This window comes from Struthio camelus, chromosome 24 (assembly GCF_040807025.1).
Source record: "Struthio camelus isolate bStrCam1 chromosome 24, bStrCam1.hap1, whole genome shotgun sequence".
Lineage (NCBI taxonomy): Eukaryota > Metazoa > Chordata > Aves > Struthioniformes > Struthionidae > Struthio > Struthio camelus.
The window spans coordinates 9,901,467-9,921,616 of record NC_090965.1 but is presented as its reverse complement, the minus strand read 5'-3'; the positions used below and the strand labels follow the sequence as shown (position 1 = coordinate 9,921,616).

General features: G+C 50.6%; 3 protein-coding genes across 7 annotated transcripts in view; 1 reads left to right on the top strand and 2 right to left on the bottom strand.

Moving 5' to 3' along the window:
• HIPK1 (homeodomain interacting protein kinase 1) overlaps positions 1–8,059 on the bottom strand; it is a 31,469-nt gene extending 23,410 nt beyond the window's left edge. For 2 of the 4 annotated variants that reach the window (XM_068918664.1, XM_068918667.1), the window contains exons 1-2: positions 2,601–2,744; positions 885–1,962 (exon numbers count right to left, since the gene is read on the bottom strand). In XM_068918664.1, coding sequence (XP_068774765.1) covers positions 885–1,960 — 1,076 coding nt within the window. In that variant the 5' untranslated portion in view covers positions 1,961–1,962; positions 2,601–2,744. Of the gene's footprint in view, positions 1–884; positions 1,963–2,600; positions 2,745–3,319; positions 3,463–4,607; positions 4,732–6,568 lie in introns of those variants that run through there. The other 2 variants (XM_068918665.1, XM_068918666.1) reach the window with 2 other exon arrangements.
• Positions 8,060–8,456: 397 nt separating this feature from the next.
• On the bottom strand, positions 8,457–10,908 carry DCLRE1B (DNA cross-link repair 1B). The gene is made up of 4 exons (XM_068918674.1): positions 10,692–10,908; positions 10,467–10,626; positions 10,223–10,402; positions 8,457–9,893 (listed from the first exon to the last, which is right to left on the bottom strand). Exons 1-4 carry the CDS (start codon positions 10,878–10,880, stop codon positions 8,962–8,964), a joined length of 1,461 nt encoding a protein of 486 aa, XP_068774775.1. The 5' UTR covers positions 10,881–10,908; the 3' UTR covers positions 8,457–8,961.
• Positions 10,909–11,050: 142 nt separating this feature from the next.
• Positions 11,051–20,150, top strand: AP4B1 (adaptor related protein complex 4 subunit beta 1). Of its 2 annotated transcripts, XM_068918670.1 has the most exons (10): positions 11,051–11,307; positions 12,887–13,111; positions 13,556–13,686; positions 14,194–14,341; positions 15,028–15,524; positions 16,265–16,348; positions 17,167–17,270; positions 17,463–17,670; positions 18,001–18,285; positions 18,543–20,150. In XM_068918670.1, the coding sequence occupies exons 1-10, from the start codon at positions 11,195–11,197 to the stop codon at positions 18,968–18,970; spliced, it is 2,223 nt and encodes a 740-aa protein (XP_068774771.1). In that variant the 5' UTR covers positions 11,051–11,194; the 3' UTR covers positions 18,971–20,150. The 2 variants fall into 2 exon arrangements, with proteins under 2 accessions (XP_068774771.1, XP_068774769.1); XM_068918668.1 differs by lacking the exon at positions 11,051–11,307 and having other exon boundaries at positions 11,384–13,111.

The window sequence follows — 20,150 nt, the reverse complement described above, 5'->3', positions numbered from 1 at the left end:
AAGTTTTGTGTCCACCAAAAGCAACCCCTAAAACACAGCACAGGCTTTTTCATGTCCCTCTGTTGCCAGAGGTTCTCTCTGCGTCCATTTATTGAAGTCTACTTCTATTTATATTGAAATACACACTATTAACAGAATCAAGGTGGAGGAATAATTGAAAGAAAAAGCACAGCTTTCTTTAGCTATGCAGCCTCTCACTTTTAACAAGTTTGCCCATAATAAAGGATTTTTTTTTTCTTAGATAGGAGTAGGGCTGAAGCCATTTCTACTTTTTGCTAAAGGAAGCACAGATCTAGCTCACAACCATTTAAAAACTACTGGTCTCATGAAAGCACGATTTATCAAGTATTGATACAGGAAGTTTTGTGTGTGTGAAGTGGGCTCAGGCCCAGATACTCTTCACTAGATGGGGCCAGAGTAAAAGGATCAAAAGAAATTGGCATCCCTTTGACTTTCATCCCTTTTAAATGGCTATGGCTAACGGAGCAGTTTCAGATTGCGACAAACAAGCCACTGTGTACTACTTAGTAGTAGCGTACCACTTCCCCGGTTTGCTCTGCACTCATTCATCATAAACTAGTGATAAGGTAAATCAACTTATTGCACTGGATAGGTGAAAGTATTTGACTGGATATTATATCACATCTGCAAAGCAGAAGTTCTATTTATTTACATATAAATTTCACAAGAAATCTCCATGTGGAGAGGAAACATGTGAGGTGGTGGGTAGGCTGATCACTTCCTCCCCCGCCCCCGACTGGAATTAGACTTTAAGATAGAAGAGGTAAGTGGTATTTGTAAATGTGAACCCCCCAGCATCCCATTAGGATCAGCTTAACTCTGACAGCACAGCATATAGAAGCCAGTACTGTGTCAGTACTTACCTGTAATAGCGTGACTGCAAGTAAGTGGAGCACACTGCTTTAGATACGTGGCTGGCTGAACCAAAGTCTATCACCTTCACTCTGTAGGGCTGGCGTGCAGGATCCACCAACATGATGTTTTCTGGTTTCAGATCAGCGTGTATCAGACCCAAGCTCTTTAGCTTCATCAAGGCAGTAGCCACCTGCTGCAGAATTGGCCGGATGTATTTCAGAGGCAATGGGCTAAATTTATTTTGCTTTAAGAAATCATATAAGTTCTGTTCTAGCATCTCAAATACAAGGCATGTATGATTCTTGTGTTGAAAGCACTCATAGGAGCGAACAAAGTTATATTCATCAGCATTCTCACTACTCAAGCGAGAGAGGATGCTCACTTCTATCTGGCCCTGCCTAGCATAGGAAGGATGGTTCTTCAGGATTTTGATGGCTACAATCTCTTTCGTGCTACGTTTCCAGCACTTTGCCACCTGCCCAAACGTCCCTCGGCCCAGGAATTCCAAGACCTCGTAGCTGTTTGTCATAGAGCACAGGATCTCATGCTGGACCAGCTGATAATCCCCTTCACCACTGGAACTGCTGCTCTTAGTGGTCACCGTGGTGGTCGTGGCCGCAGCACCCACCGCAGGTCTGTTTTGCAGCATGAGAGGTGGATGTTCCTCAATTATCTGCACACTACCGTTGCTGTCAACCTCTTCACTTTTCCTTTTTAATCCACATTTTTGGAATGGTTCCAGTAAAGAAACGTTGCTCCTATGCGTTAGGGCTTGGCTGTTCTGGAAGGTTGCTGTTGCACCACTGCCGGTGCTGTCTGCTGCTGTAACCACAATGTGCTCAACTGAAGGAGCAGGGAGAAGGAGGTTCTGATCGTAAGCGGGGATGCTGAAATTGGCTACCTGATGAGAGGAGCCTGCTTGCCCTTGAGCTGCTGGGAGGTTTTTGCTGTGGGTATAATACTTGTCACTACTGCTCTGTCCTGAAACATCCCAGACAGAGGGCTCCACTTTCAGTTTCTTGGCACTGCAGAAGGCACTCGAGGATACTGACGGAGGGGAGAACACCTGCAGCTGTGAGGCCATACCTGCAAAGGGAGAAGAGAACTCATTAGGATTGCTCAGCGGCAGCAGGCTGTGATGCAACAAGATCCTCTGTCAGCACAGGAACCAGAACAACAAGTATTATTCTAAGCACCCCAGCCTATAAACTTCACCACATGGTGCCTACTACCTAGGAAGATAATCCTTTGAACAGCTGCTCCTAAAGGCAACCACAAAGCGAGGCTGTCCTGTAAAATTACTGTCTTCTATGTCACTGGCTATACTATAAGGAGCAGGCAGCTCTTTACTCAACACCCTAAAGAGCTGAGGAAGTCCCAGGGTAAGACAGGAAAACAGGCCTGGAAGAATGGAGGAGGTAGCGTGAAAGTAGGAAGATGCCGTGAAAATTAAGAGCAGGATACTTTATTTTTCTAGGCCTGCCTTCCCCTTAACTGTCAAAGCAGAGCCGGTGGGAAACGTAAAACCGAGGAGCAAAACTTGTAAGGAGGAAGCGCGCCGGGGCAGGCAGAGCCCGACGCGCCCCCGCGCCGCGGCAGGCCTGGCGCCGGGGGCCGAGACGCCGCCCGCAGCGCGCCCGCCCGGGCAGCCCCGGGGCCGGCAGCGAGGCGGCGCGGGCGGGCCCGGCCGGCCCGGCCGCCCCGCGGCGGCCCCGCGCACTCACCGCCGGTGGGGGGTTCTCAGCCGCGGGCCGGACCTGCCTGGGGGACACACGGGGGTGCGGGGCCCCGCAGCGGGCGCATCATAGCCCCGCCGCGGCCGCCGGCCCGGCCCGCTCGGCCCGCGCACGCCGGGGGGAGCCCCCAGGCCGCTCCGCCGCCGCCGCCGCCAGGCTCCGCCGCGCCCTCCCGGCCCGGCCCGGCCCGGCCCGGCCCCCCCCGCCGCGCGCCGCCGCCGCCGCCCGGGCCCGAGTGCGCCGCGGCCCCGCCGCGCTCCCGCCGCGCCGCGCCGCTCCGCTCGCGCCAGACTGAGCCAGCCGAGCGCCGAGCCGCGCCGAGCCGAGCGCCGAGCGCGCCCACGTGACCGCGCGCCGCCATGACACGTGCCGAGGCGGAAGCGGGCCGGCCGGCCGGCCGCTCCTTTCGAGGCGCTTTACGTGTAGTGCAGCCTCCCCCCGAGCCACGGGAACAACACGAGGATCTTCCCAGCTTCCTCTGTAATTTAGTGTGTTTCAGAATAGCGTTTACTAACACTCGTACCGCAGCCTCAAAACCTTAACGACTTCAAGCCCGCTCTTAGGGGAACAGCAACGCCACAAGCAGGACCTCGCAGCTTTAACGAGCATTAAGGACCAAGGCTAGTAGTTTGCAGCCAGATGGAGATAAAGGTTAGCGGGGCGGGGGGAAAAGCAAGCAATGGAAAATCAAAAGAACTTCATCTCACCGCCTCCTGCGTGTGCTAGGTAGACTGTGATGGAGCTGAAAGATGAGGACGCTGCACACCAGTCTTCAGCAAAAGCTGCTGTATACCGTCATCTGAGGCCTTTCAAGGCTGTTGGAAACCCAGTCCTGCAACTCCGGAGCATTCTTGAATGGATCACAGAGATCCAAGGGTCAAACAGTGATGCTGAGTTGGCAAAAATATGCCTATATATCCCTGAATGTCACAGCACACCTAACATCACTTCCCTGAGGCTGTGACAAGTCTTGGCCCTCAGCCATAAAGCAAAGAGTTGTAGCACTAAGCACAGATTGTGCTAATCAGGGATAAAGTGTTACGTTCATCGTTAAAAGTACCAAGTAAGATCTGCTACACATCAAAACCTAAGAATGTAAGTACTGCCCGACCGATCGATCGTTCTGAAATGTGGTCTTCATTGGCCCCAGAGACCTTTGCAAGCAAGGTAGGCCAAAGAAGGCACAGTCCCTAGGAAAGAAAACACTTTGGAGGACCTCTGCAGACATCATCTCTAGCCCTGTGAAGTGAGGACTGAACTCCCCGTGTGCACGCGTACCTGTCCTCCTAGCACGGTCACAACTTCTCCGGCTGTCTCCAGCTAAGGCCTCCGCAGTCAGCAGAGCACTATGCCTAACATGGGTGGGAGAATTCACGCAGATGCTCCCCGGGAGTGCACAGACACAATCTTCAGCTTATTACACAAGTGTCTTTCCAAACCATCCTTAGGGCCATTGTTAGATCTACCAGGGAACGGCAAAGTTTGGGGTGTATTACTGGGGTTTTCTACTTTGCAGAATCTTAAGTGTAACTGTTTTCCAAGAGACAGTGCCAAGCAACTCTAACCACAGACGTGATTTGGGGCAGTAAATAACACTGTAACAGACAACGAAAAAATAAGCTGCCCATCAGAGAGGTTTGAATGGGACAGCAGCGCTCTTTTGTGTAAAATCCTACAAGGGACGGGGTGGGGTGGGAGGGTTAAGATTCAAGAAATAACATTTTCCGTTTTCTTCCTCTAACAAAACGCTATTCAGAAGCTCACCTCTCCGTACTATCTGGTGAAGGAAGGCCTCTGTCCTGCATGGTGGACTCAAGGGCTGCGTTTCTATCAGCCTTATTTTCGTCATGCTTACCCCAAGCTTCAAAGCAGGAAAGGACGTAAATACGCTTCAGCAAGGGCTTGGCTCAAAGCCCCTTGAAATCTAAGGGAGCCGTACACGGTTTCTGCACTGAGCTCGCTGCAGAACTCATTCCTTAATGGAAGGGGACTCACCTTGCCAGGCTCTCCCTGCTCCTCCCTCATGTAATTTTGCAGCTCCTCTCTGTTGGTGGGATGAAGAACACAGCTTTGCAGGTGGCCTGAGCCTTATGCTCCCACCAATTACTGGCAGTAATGCCTGAAAAACAAGCATAGGATCAGTGCCGCATGGTACTCCATGCTGCATGACTGACACGAATGGAGCATGCACACAACATGAAAATATTCTCCTTATCTTCTTAGGCACACTCCCCGAGTCAGGGCCAACAGGCTTGCTGTCAAGTAAGATTTGTCCCAAACAAGTTACTGCACACTCATGACTGCTTGTGCTGAGGCTGGTACGTGACAGTAGGTAAAAATGCAGGCGCTGTAGCCACCTCAGCAAAGAGATCCCAAATCTAGCGGAAAGAATAGCCGATGCACACAAAAAAGCATCAACTAGACAGCAGCTCATGTGAAGGATGCACCTCAAGTGACATCAGGGTGACTCTACGTTTTCTATACATTCTATTGCTCTTTTGGAAGAGTCCAAAAAGAGCACAAAGCCCGACAGCTGAGGTTTTAAGTTAATTTGGCGTGAGTGTAAAGCAATGACACATTGCACAGGAAATTATGTAAACTCCCCAAATAAATTTTATTGGTGAACGAGAAAAGGAGGATTTCCCTGTTACACAATCTTCATATCTAGAAAATAGCAACAAGACAGACTCTGTGCTACAGAAACGGGCAACAACTCTGCAGCAGAGAAGACAGAAGTGAAGTCATGAGTTGTTTTAGCCTTGTACTACGGGAAGCAGTGCTCTGAACACTACTGAGAAGAGTGCTTTAGGGTGGTACCTACAAAGCTACATTATGCTTGTTTGCTGTGGAGCACGCAAGCTATGTATTACTTCTGTTCCTACTGGGGACCTAAATCCCTAAGTCCATTTCTTTCTCTCCATAGGATAGCTAGGGCACTCCTTCATGGTTTTCTACACAGTTATAGAGAAGCTAGAGCCAAATAAATTGTTTCATAGAATACTGATTGGCTTGGCAACTGCACGGAAGGAGCTCTCAGCAGACAGCTCCTGCTCCCAGCACCATAAGCCTGCCTTACCCTCATGACAGGCTACTGTTTGATCACAGCTTGTTAAAATAGTGCTGAAAAGCTAAATAGGCAGCCTTGTGATTAAGGCACTTGCCAAGGGGAACTCAGCTCTTTTCCTACCTCTTCTTTAGACTCTGTGAGACTTTGGGTGAGTTGCTTCATCCCACTGGGGCTTGGCCAACTGTGGAACACAGATAAGCAGCTCAAGCATGCTCTGTGTATTTAGATCTGGAAGGGCTTTGGACAGAGCACCCTACTATTTTTCCTGCAGGGATGATTATAACACAGTTTCTACACACATGGTGCTAGATACTCTACAGCTAACACTTGGCTACAGGCCCTCATTGTCACTGCTGTGAGCAAAATGCACCCACAGTAGCAGTTCTGACAGAGCTCCATGCAGCGGAGCTGCAAGCATCAGGTTCAGACCCGGTGTACACGACGCTCCAGCTCTTTGACTGCAGTAACGTTCCCCCTGCGAGCTAAGCCAGTGGTAGGAACAGAGGGAACTTGTGGAGGCAAGCACAAGGGAGAACAAGGCCTGTAAGTGGCCAGCTATTTATTGCCAGGAGGCTCGAGAGGTAGCTGAAGGATTCTCAGAAATCTTAGAGCTCCCCCATAGGTCACTGCCACAATTTTCCCCAGAAGGCCATGTTTTGTTTGTCAGGATTTTAGGATAACACACAATAGAAGTATTTATGCCTAACAGAAGGAGGAAACACATTTTACACTCTAAAACACCTCACGCACCTAGCTGTGCAAGGATCTCCATGCTGACTGTTGGTCAAGACTCTCCTGCCTGTATTTTCTTTCAAAACTATGGAGAGGTTTTGCTTTCCCCTAGTTCTACATAATTTGGATAATTTCCTTCTGAAGTGGCAGGAATTACCTTTTATGCTCCAGTAGCAGAACCCAGCATTTCTTCTGCAGTTTTAACTGGAAGTTCAGAAAATGTGGAACAGATTCCCAGCCTTTGGAAGTCTTTGCAATTTTCAGTTCTGTGTGTGTGATCTGAAGAACTCTGTGGCCTCTGCAAAGCACTAACGCTCTTACTACTCCATTTTGCTCAGAGGTTCACCTGGAGGTTGTCTACTTCATTTAGGGATGATGAGAATAGAAGAGAAAAGGCTGCATGCCACAAAACATCATTAGCAAAATGCATCGAATCTCAGAGGTCATTTGCCACATACCTAAATGGAGCAGTGACTCAGAATGCAAGCATTCATTGAGCCACGGAGAGGCTGCAAGCCGAGAGCAGGACCTGGAATCTGGGAGTTCAGGCACTGTTTCACTCACCTGCCTGTCAAATGAATCATTTAAATTTCAACAATGTTAAAATACAAGCCAGCATCTCCAAGGCAGCCAGCAGCAGACAAACCACTGCCAGCGTAGGACAATGCTTCTGCTGGTAGCCTCAGGTGTTACCAAAGATGCAGCGCCTCCACTGACATTGAGCTGATGGGGCTCTGCAGTTTAATTTTGACCAGCAAATAGTCCACACAAATCTCCATGAAATGGGACATGTAGACCATGGCAAGAGGCTGGAGCTGTCCTTGCTACCACTTTTGAAGAAGAGTATTTGTAAGGCAAAACGCAGAACATTGCTCCATCCCTTCCAACACTGGCAGCCAGCAAGCAGAGTCAACAGTTGGTCCCGTTAAGAGGCATTGCTGATATTACGGTGATAATGCTGCAGTGCCAGTAAGGCACAGGGTTGGGAGCTAGGACTCATGTTTACCAGGTAGCTTTCCAAACATACCCACGCTGGCTGTCATCACAATTACAGTTCAAGACAGCCTTGTTTTTAGCAGGTGTGGCTGCCGCATCTACAGGCACCTCTGCTTCTCATTAGCCCTAGCTTTACTCAAAGAGCAAACATTTCCTTACCTGGCTTGATTCAGGGAATTCAATCTATCTAGCTGACTGGCCTTGCAGAGACCTTGCAGGAGAGACTCTAATCCTGACCAGGAGCATGTGAAACATTTGGTGTGGAAAGTAATGGCAGGAAGGTTAGAAAAGTTCAGTAACAAGCTGGCTTGGTGCTCCAGGAAAGAGCCCAGTGACTGCTTCCACTCTAGCGCTGCTGTTGCGACCCTGTGGGGAACCAGTTTGTGATCTGTTGCCAGAGCAGTTTGGCAAGTTTTCAGACTTCGCTGTGTGTACCCCCTGGCTAGTCACATTGCTGACACTTCCCGATTGTGACAGCCAGGCTGCAGGCTCTCTGCAGTTGACCTGACCTCCAAGTGGAGGCAGAAGTGCCTGACCTCCAAGCGGAGGCAGAAGTGCCTGACCTCCAAGCTAAAAGAGCCATTTTTGCTGTTTAGCCCCAGTATTCCAGCACTTTGAAACAACGCCACAAAGACTTAATGCTTTACACCAGTGAGCAAATGTTTCATTAACTCCTATCCCATTTGCCATTGGCTAGAAAGAACAGGCAGTCCATGGGAAAGCAATGCACCTAGCAGAATGCTTACAGTTACCAGAAGCACTTTGCAGTCAAGCGGAAACATTCAAACATGTAGACTTGAGTGCAGAGACTGCAGAGGCTATAGTAAGCCATTCTGAAAGGTCCAAAACCCAAGAATCCACACAATTCCTACCTTCCCAGCCTGTGACCTGAAAGAGCATTTATAGTTAACATTAATGCAGTGTTTTCAGAAGAGCAGAGCTGCAGCCAGCTGCAGTTGGCAAGATGCAAAAGCAATGCTGTGTTTGGAGGAATTCCAGTGATTCATTGATAGATGTAAAGGCACTTCATTTTCTAGATTTCTTTAAGTATCTTTTTTTAAACATAGTTTAATACATAATATTTGTAATGCATCTTGGAATGAATTGGTCATCGCCAATGAGGCATTGCAAAATATAGAAAGAGGAACATTTGGGGCTCTCAGATTCCCCTTTTTTGCTTCTCTCATTACATTCAAACCCGTTAGTTCTGCTGCAGATGGCTCACGCCCTCTGCTGCTCAATTTGAATCAATCTGGCAATATCTTTTGCCACAAGACTGATAAGTCACTGCAAAATGTAAATATAGGGCATGCTTGTAGTGGGACTACACCACCTGAGTGTAGTCTGAAGCCCTGGCATAGCTAGACAAATGAAAAAATAAATAAAGAGAAATCCTAACATATACAAACTAGTTCAAGTTGCTGCCTTCTCTGCTAATAAAGAGTAAAGAAAATAAAACCCTCATAGTTAAGCATTCTCCTGATGGGAAACTCCAAGAACGGGATGCAATCGTAAGACTGTCAGGATCACTGTTATTAATTGCATTGGCAAGTGTCATGAGTTTCCAGATGCTTCCTCCCTCCTAAAGAATTCTTCTACCAGCTTGTCAAATTTCTCTAAGGAATTCTGCTTTAGGACATTTAAAGGACTGAGTAAATACTGCTCTGCCAATCCACATGGAACAGTCTCATCAGAAACAGGTGACTGGCTAACAAGGTTAGTCGATATTACTACTGCTGGCTGTTCTCCATTCAGCTGAGCTGGTGTACACTGGCTATGGGGACTGTGGCTGTTGATATCCATCTTGATTTCCTCCCCTTTCTCCTTGCATGTGCGACAACAAATGCAGCCTTCTTTGGAGCAGAAAGCTGACTCACAGTTCTGCTGATGAACCTTAACATCCCTAAACGTTTCAGACTTGCCAGTATATTTCTCTGGGGATTCAAAAACAACTCCTCGAGGCACAGAACGCTGAGCAGCTCTTTTCAATGGACACACAGATTCCTGTCCTTTCTTTTTCTTTTTCTGCTGTACAAACTCTTGCACAGGCTCTGGGATTTTGAGGTCAGGAAGTGCTTGGCGATCAGAACTCAGATATTTCTCAAAGTAAAGTTGGCACATGCTGCCCCTCACAATCGGGATGACTGAGCATGGTTTCAGCCACTTCACAAACTCACAGAGCTCTGAAAAGGATGAATGGTCAGAGTAGGGAATAGGGTAGATGTTGGGGTGGGTGACCTTCACAGGCCTGCCGGTGGGGAGGATGGCAATGGTAGGGTGCAGCAGGTTCCAGCTGACGAGAGTGTCCCAGCGGATCTCAGCAACGTCCACGGCACGGATCCAGCCGGCCCCTTCCTCGGTGGTGAACACATCGGGCAGCTCCAGCAGCCGCATCTGCTCCAGGCGCCAGGGGCTCACCACAACCCAGGTGCTGAACTCCACCGCCAAATCCACCAGCAGCGTCTCCTTCCCCAGACTGTACACACCTGCAAGTAAAACCATCAGCAGAGGGACAGGGACATGCTGAGGGAGCGCGAGGCCATGCTGAGGGGGCCAAGGCTCTGCAAGGGGGCCACGCTGAGGGGGACGAGGCCACGCTGCCGGGAGGATGCTAAGGAGCGCGAGGCCAGGCTGAGGAGGACACACTGCTGAGGGGACCACGGCCCCACTGAGGGCAGGGTGCCGAGAGGGCACCGAGAGGCGCTGCGGGGAACGAAGTGCTGCCGAGGGGAGGCGGCGCCGGGGGAGCGCGAGGCCGAGGGCAGGCGGCCTGGCTGAGGCGGGGCGCGCAGGGACACGAGGCCGTGGCCCTCACCCACGACGACGTGGTGGCGCGGGTGGGCGCGGATGAGGCGGGCGGCCAGGCGGGCGGCGCAGCGGCGCGAGGGCAGGCTGCGCCCCGGGTGGCAGTGGGTGTTGTCCAGGTAGAGGCGGTCGAGGCGGCGGCCCCGCAGCACCGGCTCCTGCTGCATGGCGCTGGCGTAGCGGAAGTCCCCTGCGAGGAGAGGGCGTCAGGGCGGGCGGCGGCGGCGGCGGGGCCGCGGCGGCCCGCCCCGTACCTGTGTAGAGGATGGTGCCGAAGGCGCCCTCGAAGAGGAACATGACGGAGCCGGGGCAGTGGTTGGAGTCGAGCAGCGTCACCGTCACCGTCCCCGCGTCGCCCTCGCCCAGCACGTGGCTCTGCCCCACCTCCAGCGGCCGGATCCAGCGCGCCGGCACCTGCAAGGGGCCGGGCGGTGAGGGCCGGGCGGTGAGGGCCGGGCGGGGCGGCCCCGGGCACGTACCTGGAGGCGGCGGTGCAGGAGGCGGGCGGTGAGCGGCGAGCAGTAGACGGGGCGGCTCCAGGTGCTGGACAGCCCCACCGTGTGGTCCGAGTGCAGGTGCGACAGGAAGAAGAGGCGGGCGCCGCCCGCCCGCCGCACGCTCCAGAAGTCCACGGCGATCGGCGTGCCGGGGATCACCGTCCCGTTCATGGCGGCGGCGGCGGCCCCCCCCGGGCCGGCAGGGGGCCCGGCGCGCAGGCAGCGCGCGGCTCCCGCCCAGCCGCTTCCCGCCCAATTCGGCGGGCGGCGCGGCGCAGGCGCAGGCGGGGCGCGGGCGGGGGCGGCGCCGGAGCGTCAGGGGGCGGGGCGGGGGCGGGGGCGCAAGCGCATGCGCACTGCACCAGGGCCGCGAGGGGAGTCCGGGTGCCTCGCCGCCCCGGGGCGGCGCGAGGTCGCGTCCCGCTCGGCTCTGCCCCGCGGCCCGGTTCTGCTCCGCGGCCCGCTCGGCCCGGCCCGGCCCGGCCATGCCGTACCTGGGCGGCGAGGAGGCGCTGCGGGACCTCCGGCGGGCCCTGGCCAACCCGCACGTGCAGGCGGACCGGCTGCGGTACCGCGCCGTAGTCCTGCGCGTCATCCGGTACGGCGGGGCCGGGCGGGACGGGGGGGCTGTGTCCTGCCGTGACAGGGGGGCTGCCGCGGGGCGCGGCGTGCGGGCCGTGACAAGCCGTGACATGGCAGGCAATGGTGTGACGTGGCAGGCCATGCCATGGCGTGGCAGGCTGTGGTGTGCCACGGTGGGTCATGCTCTGCCATGCCGTGACATGGTGGGTCGTGTTGTGCCATGCCATGGCGTGGCAGGCTGTGGTGTGCCACGGTGGGTCATGCTCTGCCATGCCGTGACATGGTGGGTCGTGTTGTGTCATGCCATGACGTGGCAGGCTGTGGTGTGCCATGGTGGGTCATGCTCTGCCATGCCGTGACATGGTGGGTCGTGTTGTGTCATGCCATGACGTGGCAGGCTGTGGTGTGCCATGGTGGGTCATGCTCTGCCATGCTGTGACATGGTGGGTCGTGTTGTGTCATGCCATGGCGTGGCAGGCTGTGGTGTGCCATGGTGGGTCATGCTCTGCCATGCCGTGACATGGTGGGTCGTGTTGTGTCATGCCATGACGTGGCAGGCTGTGGTGTGCCATGGTGGGTCATGCTCTGCCATGCCGTGACATGGTGGGTCGTGTTGTGTCATGCCATGACGTGGCAGGCTGTGGTGTGCCATGGTGGGTCATGCTCTGCCATGCCGTGACATGGTGGGTCGTGTTGTGTCATGCCATGGCGTGGCAGGCTGTGGTGTGCCATGGTGGGTCATGCTCTGCCATGCCGTGACATGGTGGGTCGTGTTGTGTCATGCCATGGCGTGGCAGGCTGTGGTGTGCCATGGTGGGTCATGCTCTGCCATGCCGTGACATGGTGGGTCGTGTTGTGTCATGCCATGGCGTGGCAGGCTGTGGTGTGCCATGGTGGGTCATGCTCTGCCATGCCGTGACATGGTGGGTCGTGTTGTGTCATGCCATGGCGTGGCAGGCTGTGGTGTGCCATGGTGGGTCATGCTCTGCCATGCTGTGACATGGTGGGTCGTGTTGTGTCATGCCATGGCGTGGCAGGCTGTGGTGTGCCATGGTGGGTCATGCTCTGCCATGCCGTGACATGGTGGGTCGTGTTGTGTCATGCCATGGCGTGGCAGGCTGTGGTGTGCCATGGTGGGTCATGCTCTGCCATGCCGTGACATGGTGGGTCGTGTTGTGTCATGCCATGGCGTGGCAGGCTGTGGTGTGCCATGGTGGGTCATGCTCTGCCATGCCGTGACATGGTGGGTCGTGTTGTGTCATGCCATGACGTGGCAGGCTGTGGTGTGCCATGGTGGGTCATGCTCTGCCATGCCGTGACATGGTGGGTCGTGTTGTGTCATGCCATGACGTGGCAGGCTGTGGTGTGCCATGGTGGGTCATGCTCTGCCATGCCGTGACATGGTGGGTCGTGTTGTGTCATGCCATGGCGTGGCAGGCTGTGGTGTGCCATGACGTGGCAGGCTGTGGTGTGCCATGGTGGGTCATGCTCTGCCATGCCATGACATGGTGGGTCATGTTGTGTCATGTCATGACGTGGCAGGCCATGTTATGTCATGCCAGGCTGTTCTATGCCAAGCGCTATCTTCTCTGCAGGCACATGACACAGGGCACGGACGTGTCGGGGCTCTTCACGGAGATGGTAAAGGCCAGCGCGGTGGCTGATGTGGTGCAGAAGAAGCTGGTGTACCTGTACATGTGCACCTATGCACCGCGGCAGCCCCACCTCACCCTGCTCGCCATCAACACGCTCTGCAAGGACTGCTCCGACCCCAACCCCATGGTCCGGGGGCTTGCCCTCCGCAGCATGTGCAGTCTCAGGTGGGGCTTAGCCAGTGGGCCCTGCAGGGAGCCTGCCTGGCCATGTGGGGAGCCCACCGGGCACCGAGGGAGCCCACCAGACATCTGGAGAGCCTGTCAGGCACCAGGGGAGTCCACCAGTCACCTAGGAAGCCTGCCCAGCCCTGCGGGGAGCCCTTTGAGCACTGGGGAGACCACCAGGCACCTGCGGAGCCTGCCCGGTCCTGCGGGTAGCCCGCTGGGCACTGAGGGAGCCAGCGTGAGCTGCTGCCTCCCACTCCACACTAGCAGCGCTCCCTGTGCAAAGGTGTCTCTGCCTCTGTGCAGGTGGGAGGGGGGATAGTCCCCTGTAAGATCAGAGGAGTATCACTTGTATTTAAGTAATCTTTGTGTGTCGGGGTTGGCACCTCAGAATGCCTGAGGGATTCTAGTTGATGCCTGTGTGGCTCATGTGCTTGTTTGTAGGATGCCTGGTATACAGGAATACATCCAGCAGCCTATCCTAAATGGCTTGCGAGACAAAGCCTCCTATGTGAGGAGAGTAGCTGTTCTTGGCTGTGCAAAGATGCAGAAACTCCAAGGGGACTCTGAAGTGGGTAAGTTGGCTTTGCACTAGAGCACTCAGGCTTGTATTTTGTCACAGGGTGCACACTGGGAAGAAGATGATAACACTTGAGAGTTAAGTATTTCTCGCTCATGAAAACGTGTTAAGATTTGCAGTCTGTCCTGGATTCACTGAGCTGTCTCTTGGTTGTTGCGGGTGCGAAACAGGGAAAGAGAGAAAGAGAAGTAGGCTGCTGATGTATGTCAAATCATTAGTGAGATGTTAGGCACTGCGAGTTTCCACATTAGTGTCCCTTTCATATGTGCTTTTATGCTGCCCCCTGAAATACCTGACTCTTTCCTCTAGTGTCTGATTAACTGGGTACCATTCTAGAGTCTACAGATTCTTAGTGAAAAGTTGTATGAAAGGCAGATGTTGTTATAAAGCTGGAAGTTTTGTTCTCCCTATTCAAGCCTTATCTTCCAGTTGCAGTATGTGCTTATGGACAATGATCAAATTGCAGCATGCCCGCTGAATAGGGGCCTCTGCTTCTTTGCAGATGGTACATTGGTGAATGAGTTATATAGTCTGCTTCGTGACCAGGACCCTATTGTAGTAGTGAATTGTCTGAGGGCTTTAGAAGAGATTTTGAAGAAGGAGGGAGGAGTTGTCATCAACAAACCCATCGCCCATCATCTCCTCAACAGGTTTGTTTTCTTCGATATTAGTTTGGTGCTGGAAGCTTAAATCTAATTCTTGCTTTGCATATACCAGCAGAGCAGGTGTTTTTGGGCTCCTATGACAGCTTGAAGAGAAGGGTGAGGCACCCAAGATGGAGATGCCCGTCCTAAGAGAAACTAAACTACTTTTATGCTAGGGCCTTAAGAGAAATCTGAGGTGTCCTACTTTCCTGGGGAGACTGTGGTTCAGCCGCTGGCTTGTTAGGAATTATGAGTTATATTAATGTGTTTATTTTATCTATTTTTTCCCCAACAGTGCGTGTGATATATTTATGGGATAACTATGTTCTAGTTTGTCTTTTCTAATCAATTGTAAGATTTATAACCTTTGCTTGAAGAAATTAATTTTTCTGTAGAAAAGACTACATGATATGGCAAAAGAGGCAACATTATTTTCTATTGCTCTACCCAGGGATCATGTCAAGGTTTCTCTCTGGCTTAGAGCACAAAGGGAGGTGCACGTGATTGATACTGAGTTCCATCTATATGTGTAAATTGGTCAATTCTCTTGAGATAAAATTCTGGTATCTACATCTAAAACATAGCTTTGGGTTGGAACTGAGACAACGACAAACTCAAAGGCACTCTGCACAGCACAGATCTTCATGCCCTTCTTGACTCCTGCAAACTATTTGTGTTTATTTTCTTGGCAGAATGGCTGACCTAGATCAATGGGGACAGAGTGAGGTGCTTGCCTTCCTTCTGCGTTACAGGCCCCGCAGTGAGGAGGAACTTTTTGACATACTCAATTTATTAGATGGATATCTCAAAAGCAGCAGTCCCAGTGTTGTGATGGCAGCCACCAAGCTTTTCCTAGTGCTGGCCAAGGAGTACCCACATGTGCAGGCAGATGTTTTGGTGAGAGTGAAAGGACCGCTGCTGTCTGCCTGCACTTCTGAGAGCAGGGAACTCTGCTTCACGGCTCTGTGTCATGTGCGTCAGATCCTTGGTAGCCTTCCTGGCCATTTTAGCAGCCATTACAAGAAGTTCTTCTGCTCATATTCAGAGCCCCACTACATCAAATGCCAGAAGATGGAGGTGTTGTGTGAGCTGGTGAATGATGAAAATGTGCAACAAGTGCTGGAGGAGCTGAAGGGCTATTGCACTGATGTATCAGTAGAGCTCGCCCAAGGGGCGATCTTTGCCATAGGTAAGAGCTCTGCCTTGCTTCAGAAGCAGCTGCAACCTCCGGTCTTTAAGGTGTGCCTTCTTTTTCTGAAGTAAATCTGGGAAAATGTCAAGTAACTGCTCTGTGCTGAAGCTCTACAGCACCATGCAGGCAAGCCTATCCAGGAATGTTTTGTACGTGTGTTTGTAAGCTGGGATTGTGCTGATTCTTTCAGAAGTCCTGGTGTTGAACTGTCTCAGGTTGCACATAATGTCTGAATCTTTTTTGAACATCTGTGCTCTGATGAGCTACTCTAGAGGAATAAACCCATGGGGAGATGGAATTAGATCGTTCCTACTACATTGCTAATAGATTTTACAGTGTTGAGCCTTAAAGAGACTATGTATTCGATGGACAAACTGTTTTAATATCTGCTTGTTCTTTGAGTTGTGAAGGGGGCAGAGTTAAGGCTATTTGGGGCATTCTAGTTTTTTTATTTATAAGCTTTAAAATAGATAGGTTTTGTTAGTATCCGTAAGGAGAAAGCATTTTTCCCTGGCTTTCTCATATATGTTATGTTTAAGAAAAGCTTAGACTTCCCATGGAGTATGGCTGCAGAAAAAGGAACATGTCCCTTGTGTGGGGAGCTAGGTCATTTGACTGCTTTTTCCAGGGTAGAATGACTATCTCTTTAAAATGAGTTTGTGATGAACAGTTGGGCTCACAGTTTTTATTTCACTGTGATAAAAGGTTGCCTTTTATGTCCTTTGGTGTCTCTGCAGGCAATATTGCTAGGACATACACAGAACAGTGTGTGGGGATTCTGACTGAGCTTCTGGGACTTCAGCAGGAGCATATCACTTCAGGTAATCATCTACAGGTTGTTCACCTGATTTGTGCGTTCAGGAAATGGCCTTGTTGGGGTTTGTGGTCCCAGAGCTTGAGGCTCTAAAAGGCACTTGGCTTTTAATTTGACTAGCATCTTCAGATGAAAGTTTCCCTAGTTGAGTGGTGGTATATAGTGTGACTGGCATCATAATTTTTCCTTCTGTAGGGGTCGTCTTTGTAGTTAAGGGGGCGATTGTCCTGGCTGCATTCATGGTCTCATACGGAAGCTCCTTTCTGGTTGCCGTCTGTTGGGTCAGGAAGTGAGGGACTAAGCAGAGACATTCTAGTGACTGTTCATGTGAATATCTTGATTGATGTGAATGCTCTTGCTCTGAGCTTTCAAAGTCACCTACTTACAAGCCAAATGTTGCATTAGATCTTAACAGCTGTTAGTGTTTCTGTAAGTGGACAGCAGTCTGTAAAATTTTGACCTAAAGTTGATGAGACTCATTTTGAATTGCTGTTACTTCTAATTTGTCATTCTAATGGTGAGTGCCTGAGACATCAGGAGTCAGTATCAGACTGGCAGAGGCAGAGGACTGTCCAGAAGAAAGGTTACTTCCCAGCAGCCAGAAGAATGATCAGAAGTTTCAGTGTTTATTTTAGGCTTTGTGCAACTTTGCTCTGATGAACCTGGTGTCACAGGGCTTTGAAGAAGGGTGTCTCAAATCATAATCGTTAGCAATGCAGCGACTTTCCTAGCTAAGAGTTTGCAAAATCTTTTTTTTTTTTTTTTTTTTCCGCTTAGTGGTTTTAAGAGCTCTTGAGGAATGCTGAGCATTCTGTTTCTTTGCAGCGGTAGTACAGACTTTTCGGGACCTGGTTTGGCTATGTCCCCAGTGTACAGATGCAGTGTGTCAGGCACTGCCTGGCTGTGAGGAGACCATCCAGGACAGCGAGGTAAGGTGGCTTTACGCCCTTAAGGTAATAGCTATGAGGATGGGTGGAATGTGACTGGCTTTCCTTTGACTCATAATTGGCATGAGGAAGAAATCCTCAGAATACTTATTCTCTTGTGTCAGTTTATTTCATGTTAACATCTTTTTTCCGATAAACAGAGCCAATTTACTGTTTATTCTTTGATTCCTTCAGGGCAAGCAAGCATTGATCTGGCTCTTGGGGGCACATGGTGAAAAAGTACAAAACGCCCCCTATGTTTTAGAGGACTTTGTGGAGAATGTGAAATCAGAGATGTTTCCAGCAGTGAAGATGGAGCTTCTGACAGCATTGGTGCGACTGTTCCTGTCTCGTCCTGCTGAGTGTCAGGACATGCTAGGGCGACTACTCTATTATTGCATAGGTGGGTTCACTGTGCTGAGTGTTCTGTTTCGCGGCGGTGATAGTACAGGCTTTTTGGGACCTGGTTTGTCTATGTGCCCCATGCATTGATGCCATGTGTCAGGCACTGCCTATCTGAGAGGAGACCATTCTGGTAAGGTGGTTTTATGCCTTAGGTAAGGTGGTTTTATGCCTTAGCTGGGGACCAAGTTGCAGCCTGTCTGCTTGGTGAGTGTAACAGGCTTAAATTGAATCCCTAGGCATCTATCTATTTTTTAATAATTAAAGGTTATTGCTTAAGGGGAATCTGGATGATGGAATTCTGCAAAAATTATGTTCCTCTAATTTCCAGAGGAGGAGATGGATATGGCAGTACGTGACCGTGGATTGTTCTACTATCGCCTCTTACAGTCTGGTGTGGAAGAAGTGAAACGGATCCTATGTAGCCCCAAGTCTGACCCCTCTCTGGGGGTCCTGGGAGACCCAGCTGAACGACCTGTGAATACGTGGGCTTCAGAGTTTAATACCCTTGCATCCGTTTATGGCAGAGCATGCTGGGCCCTTGTCACTGCTCACCAGCCAGTGGAACCCTGTTATGCTTGTTCTCCTTGTACTGACCCCAGGGACGGAAGGACAGGTAAGCAGCCTTGTCCTCATCTGGGATCCACTCTCCCCTTGTTAGCAGACATTCTCACATGAGTTTCTTTGGAGAAAGGTCACAGTGCTTTAGTGTTTTGTCTTGTGCAATGCCTGGCTGATCGCCATCTCATCAGGGAGATGCTACTGAAGGTGCCGTGATTCTAGACTTCTGATGGGGCCATCAGATAGATGTTCTTTGTGAAACTGGGAGCAGCATCAGATATGCTGTATCTCACGTTTCTGATTTCATTTCAGAGTCACTGATTTCTGAAGAGAATAAAGAAGTCCTCCAGGTTCATCCTGCTACAGGCAGCCTGACCTTAATTCCTGATGTGAATCTGACTGCGGAACAATTTGAGAAGACCTGGCTGAATCTGGACGTTAGCTGCCAGCACTCTCTGCCCTGGCGTGGAAAGGCTCACTTGGATACCATACAGGCTGCTCTTCATGTTGTCCACATCCAGACTATTGCTATGAGCAAAGCTGGTGTCCAGCCATGGAAAGCTTATCTCAGTGCTCAGGATGACACTGGTTGCCTCTTCCTAACAGAGCTATTGCTTGAGACAGAGGATTCAGAGATGCAGGTTTCAGTGAAGCAGAGCGAGGCAAAGCCTGAGGCACTGAAAACCTTTATTTCCCTTTTAAGGACTGTAATGGGGACAGTTGTTGGTCTGAGATCCTGATTAATCTCTGCTCCCAGGAGGATGCTTACTCAGGGCACAGGAAAGGTTTCTTTCTGTGGCTTCATTTGCCATAAACTACTGCTGATTTTGTACTTTTAAAGTGTAAGAGCCTTATCAGCCCTCCTTCCCTAGCCAGTAGGGACAGAGTTATACCTAGAAATCATGTATGTGAGAGTCGCTAGAGCTGGTGTAGGTACTGCATTGTGGTAACTGGTGAGCGAGGCAAGTTAAATGATCTTCCTCTGGGCTGGTGAAAGGACAAGATAATGCATTTGTTAGCCTGCTGCTTCTACCATGAGTCATGGATTTTAACAGTTGAGAGTGAAAGGAGCTCTGCTTTGCCAGAATGTGGATGGATAGGATACATCATGTTTATTAGAACCGGTGTGTTTCTTTTTCAAGAGGAAGTGTATTTTCCAGTTGAAAGGTATTGCTGCAAGGATAAATCACCCTGTCTGAAAAGTCCCACCTCAGCCTTTCTGTGGCAAAGGCTACTGTAGGAAAATGCAGGAATGAGCAAGTTATATTTAATGTTATGTTTCTGTGAGTTAGTGTGGCTTGAGTTTTGTAACCTGTGTCCCTTTGACCATATCAGTATGGTGTGAGTCCTCGGTACTTGCACCAGTAATTGAAGAATTGCTGTTTGGATAATTAATTTGTATGGTATACTAACTTTTTACTTAAACCAAATTTTACCATTTGTTACTTTGTGACCGGAAAGGATATGTAAAGGTTTTGTTGCCTGTGCAGTACTTACTTCTGTGCAGTACTCTCCTTCTGTCCTTGTGATACAGTATATGAGATTGGTCCAGTACTATATGACTTAATTTTTCCGGCTGTTGTTGCTGTCACTTGCAGGATTGTTTGTATCTCACTATTATTTTGTCCTATGTTTGTTACTTGTTCCCGTCAGTTCCATGTTGGGCGGCTGTCACTTCTGAGTACTGATCGGTTGTATTGGACACTCTTGTATGGACTTGCTGGCCGTTTCATTTCTGTATTTCTCATTTTTATTTCTATTTGTTTTTCTTTTCTGAATTTTTCCTTGTTTGTTCTTGGTGCCTAAATCTCTCCTCCACAGTTTCTTGATGGATGAGGCTTTTTCTGTATTCTTTATATATACATTTCATATAATTTAAGCAAAGCAAAATAAACTATCTCTCGCTATCTCAGGGCCTCA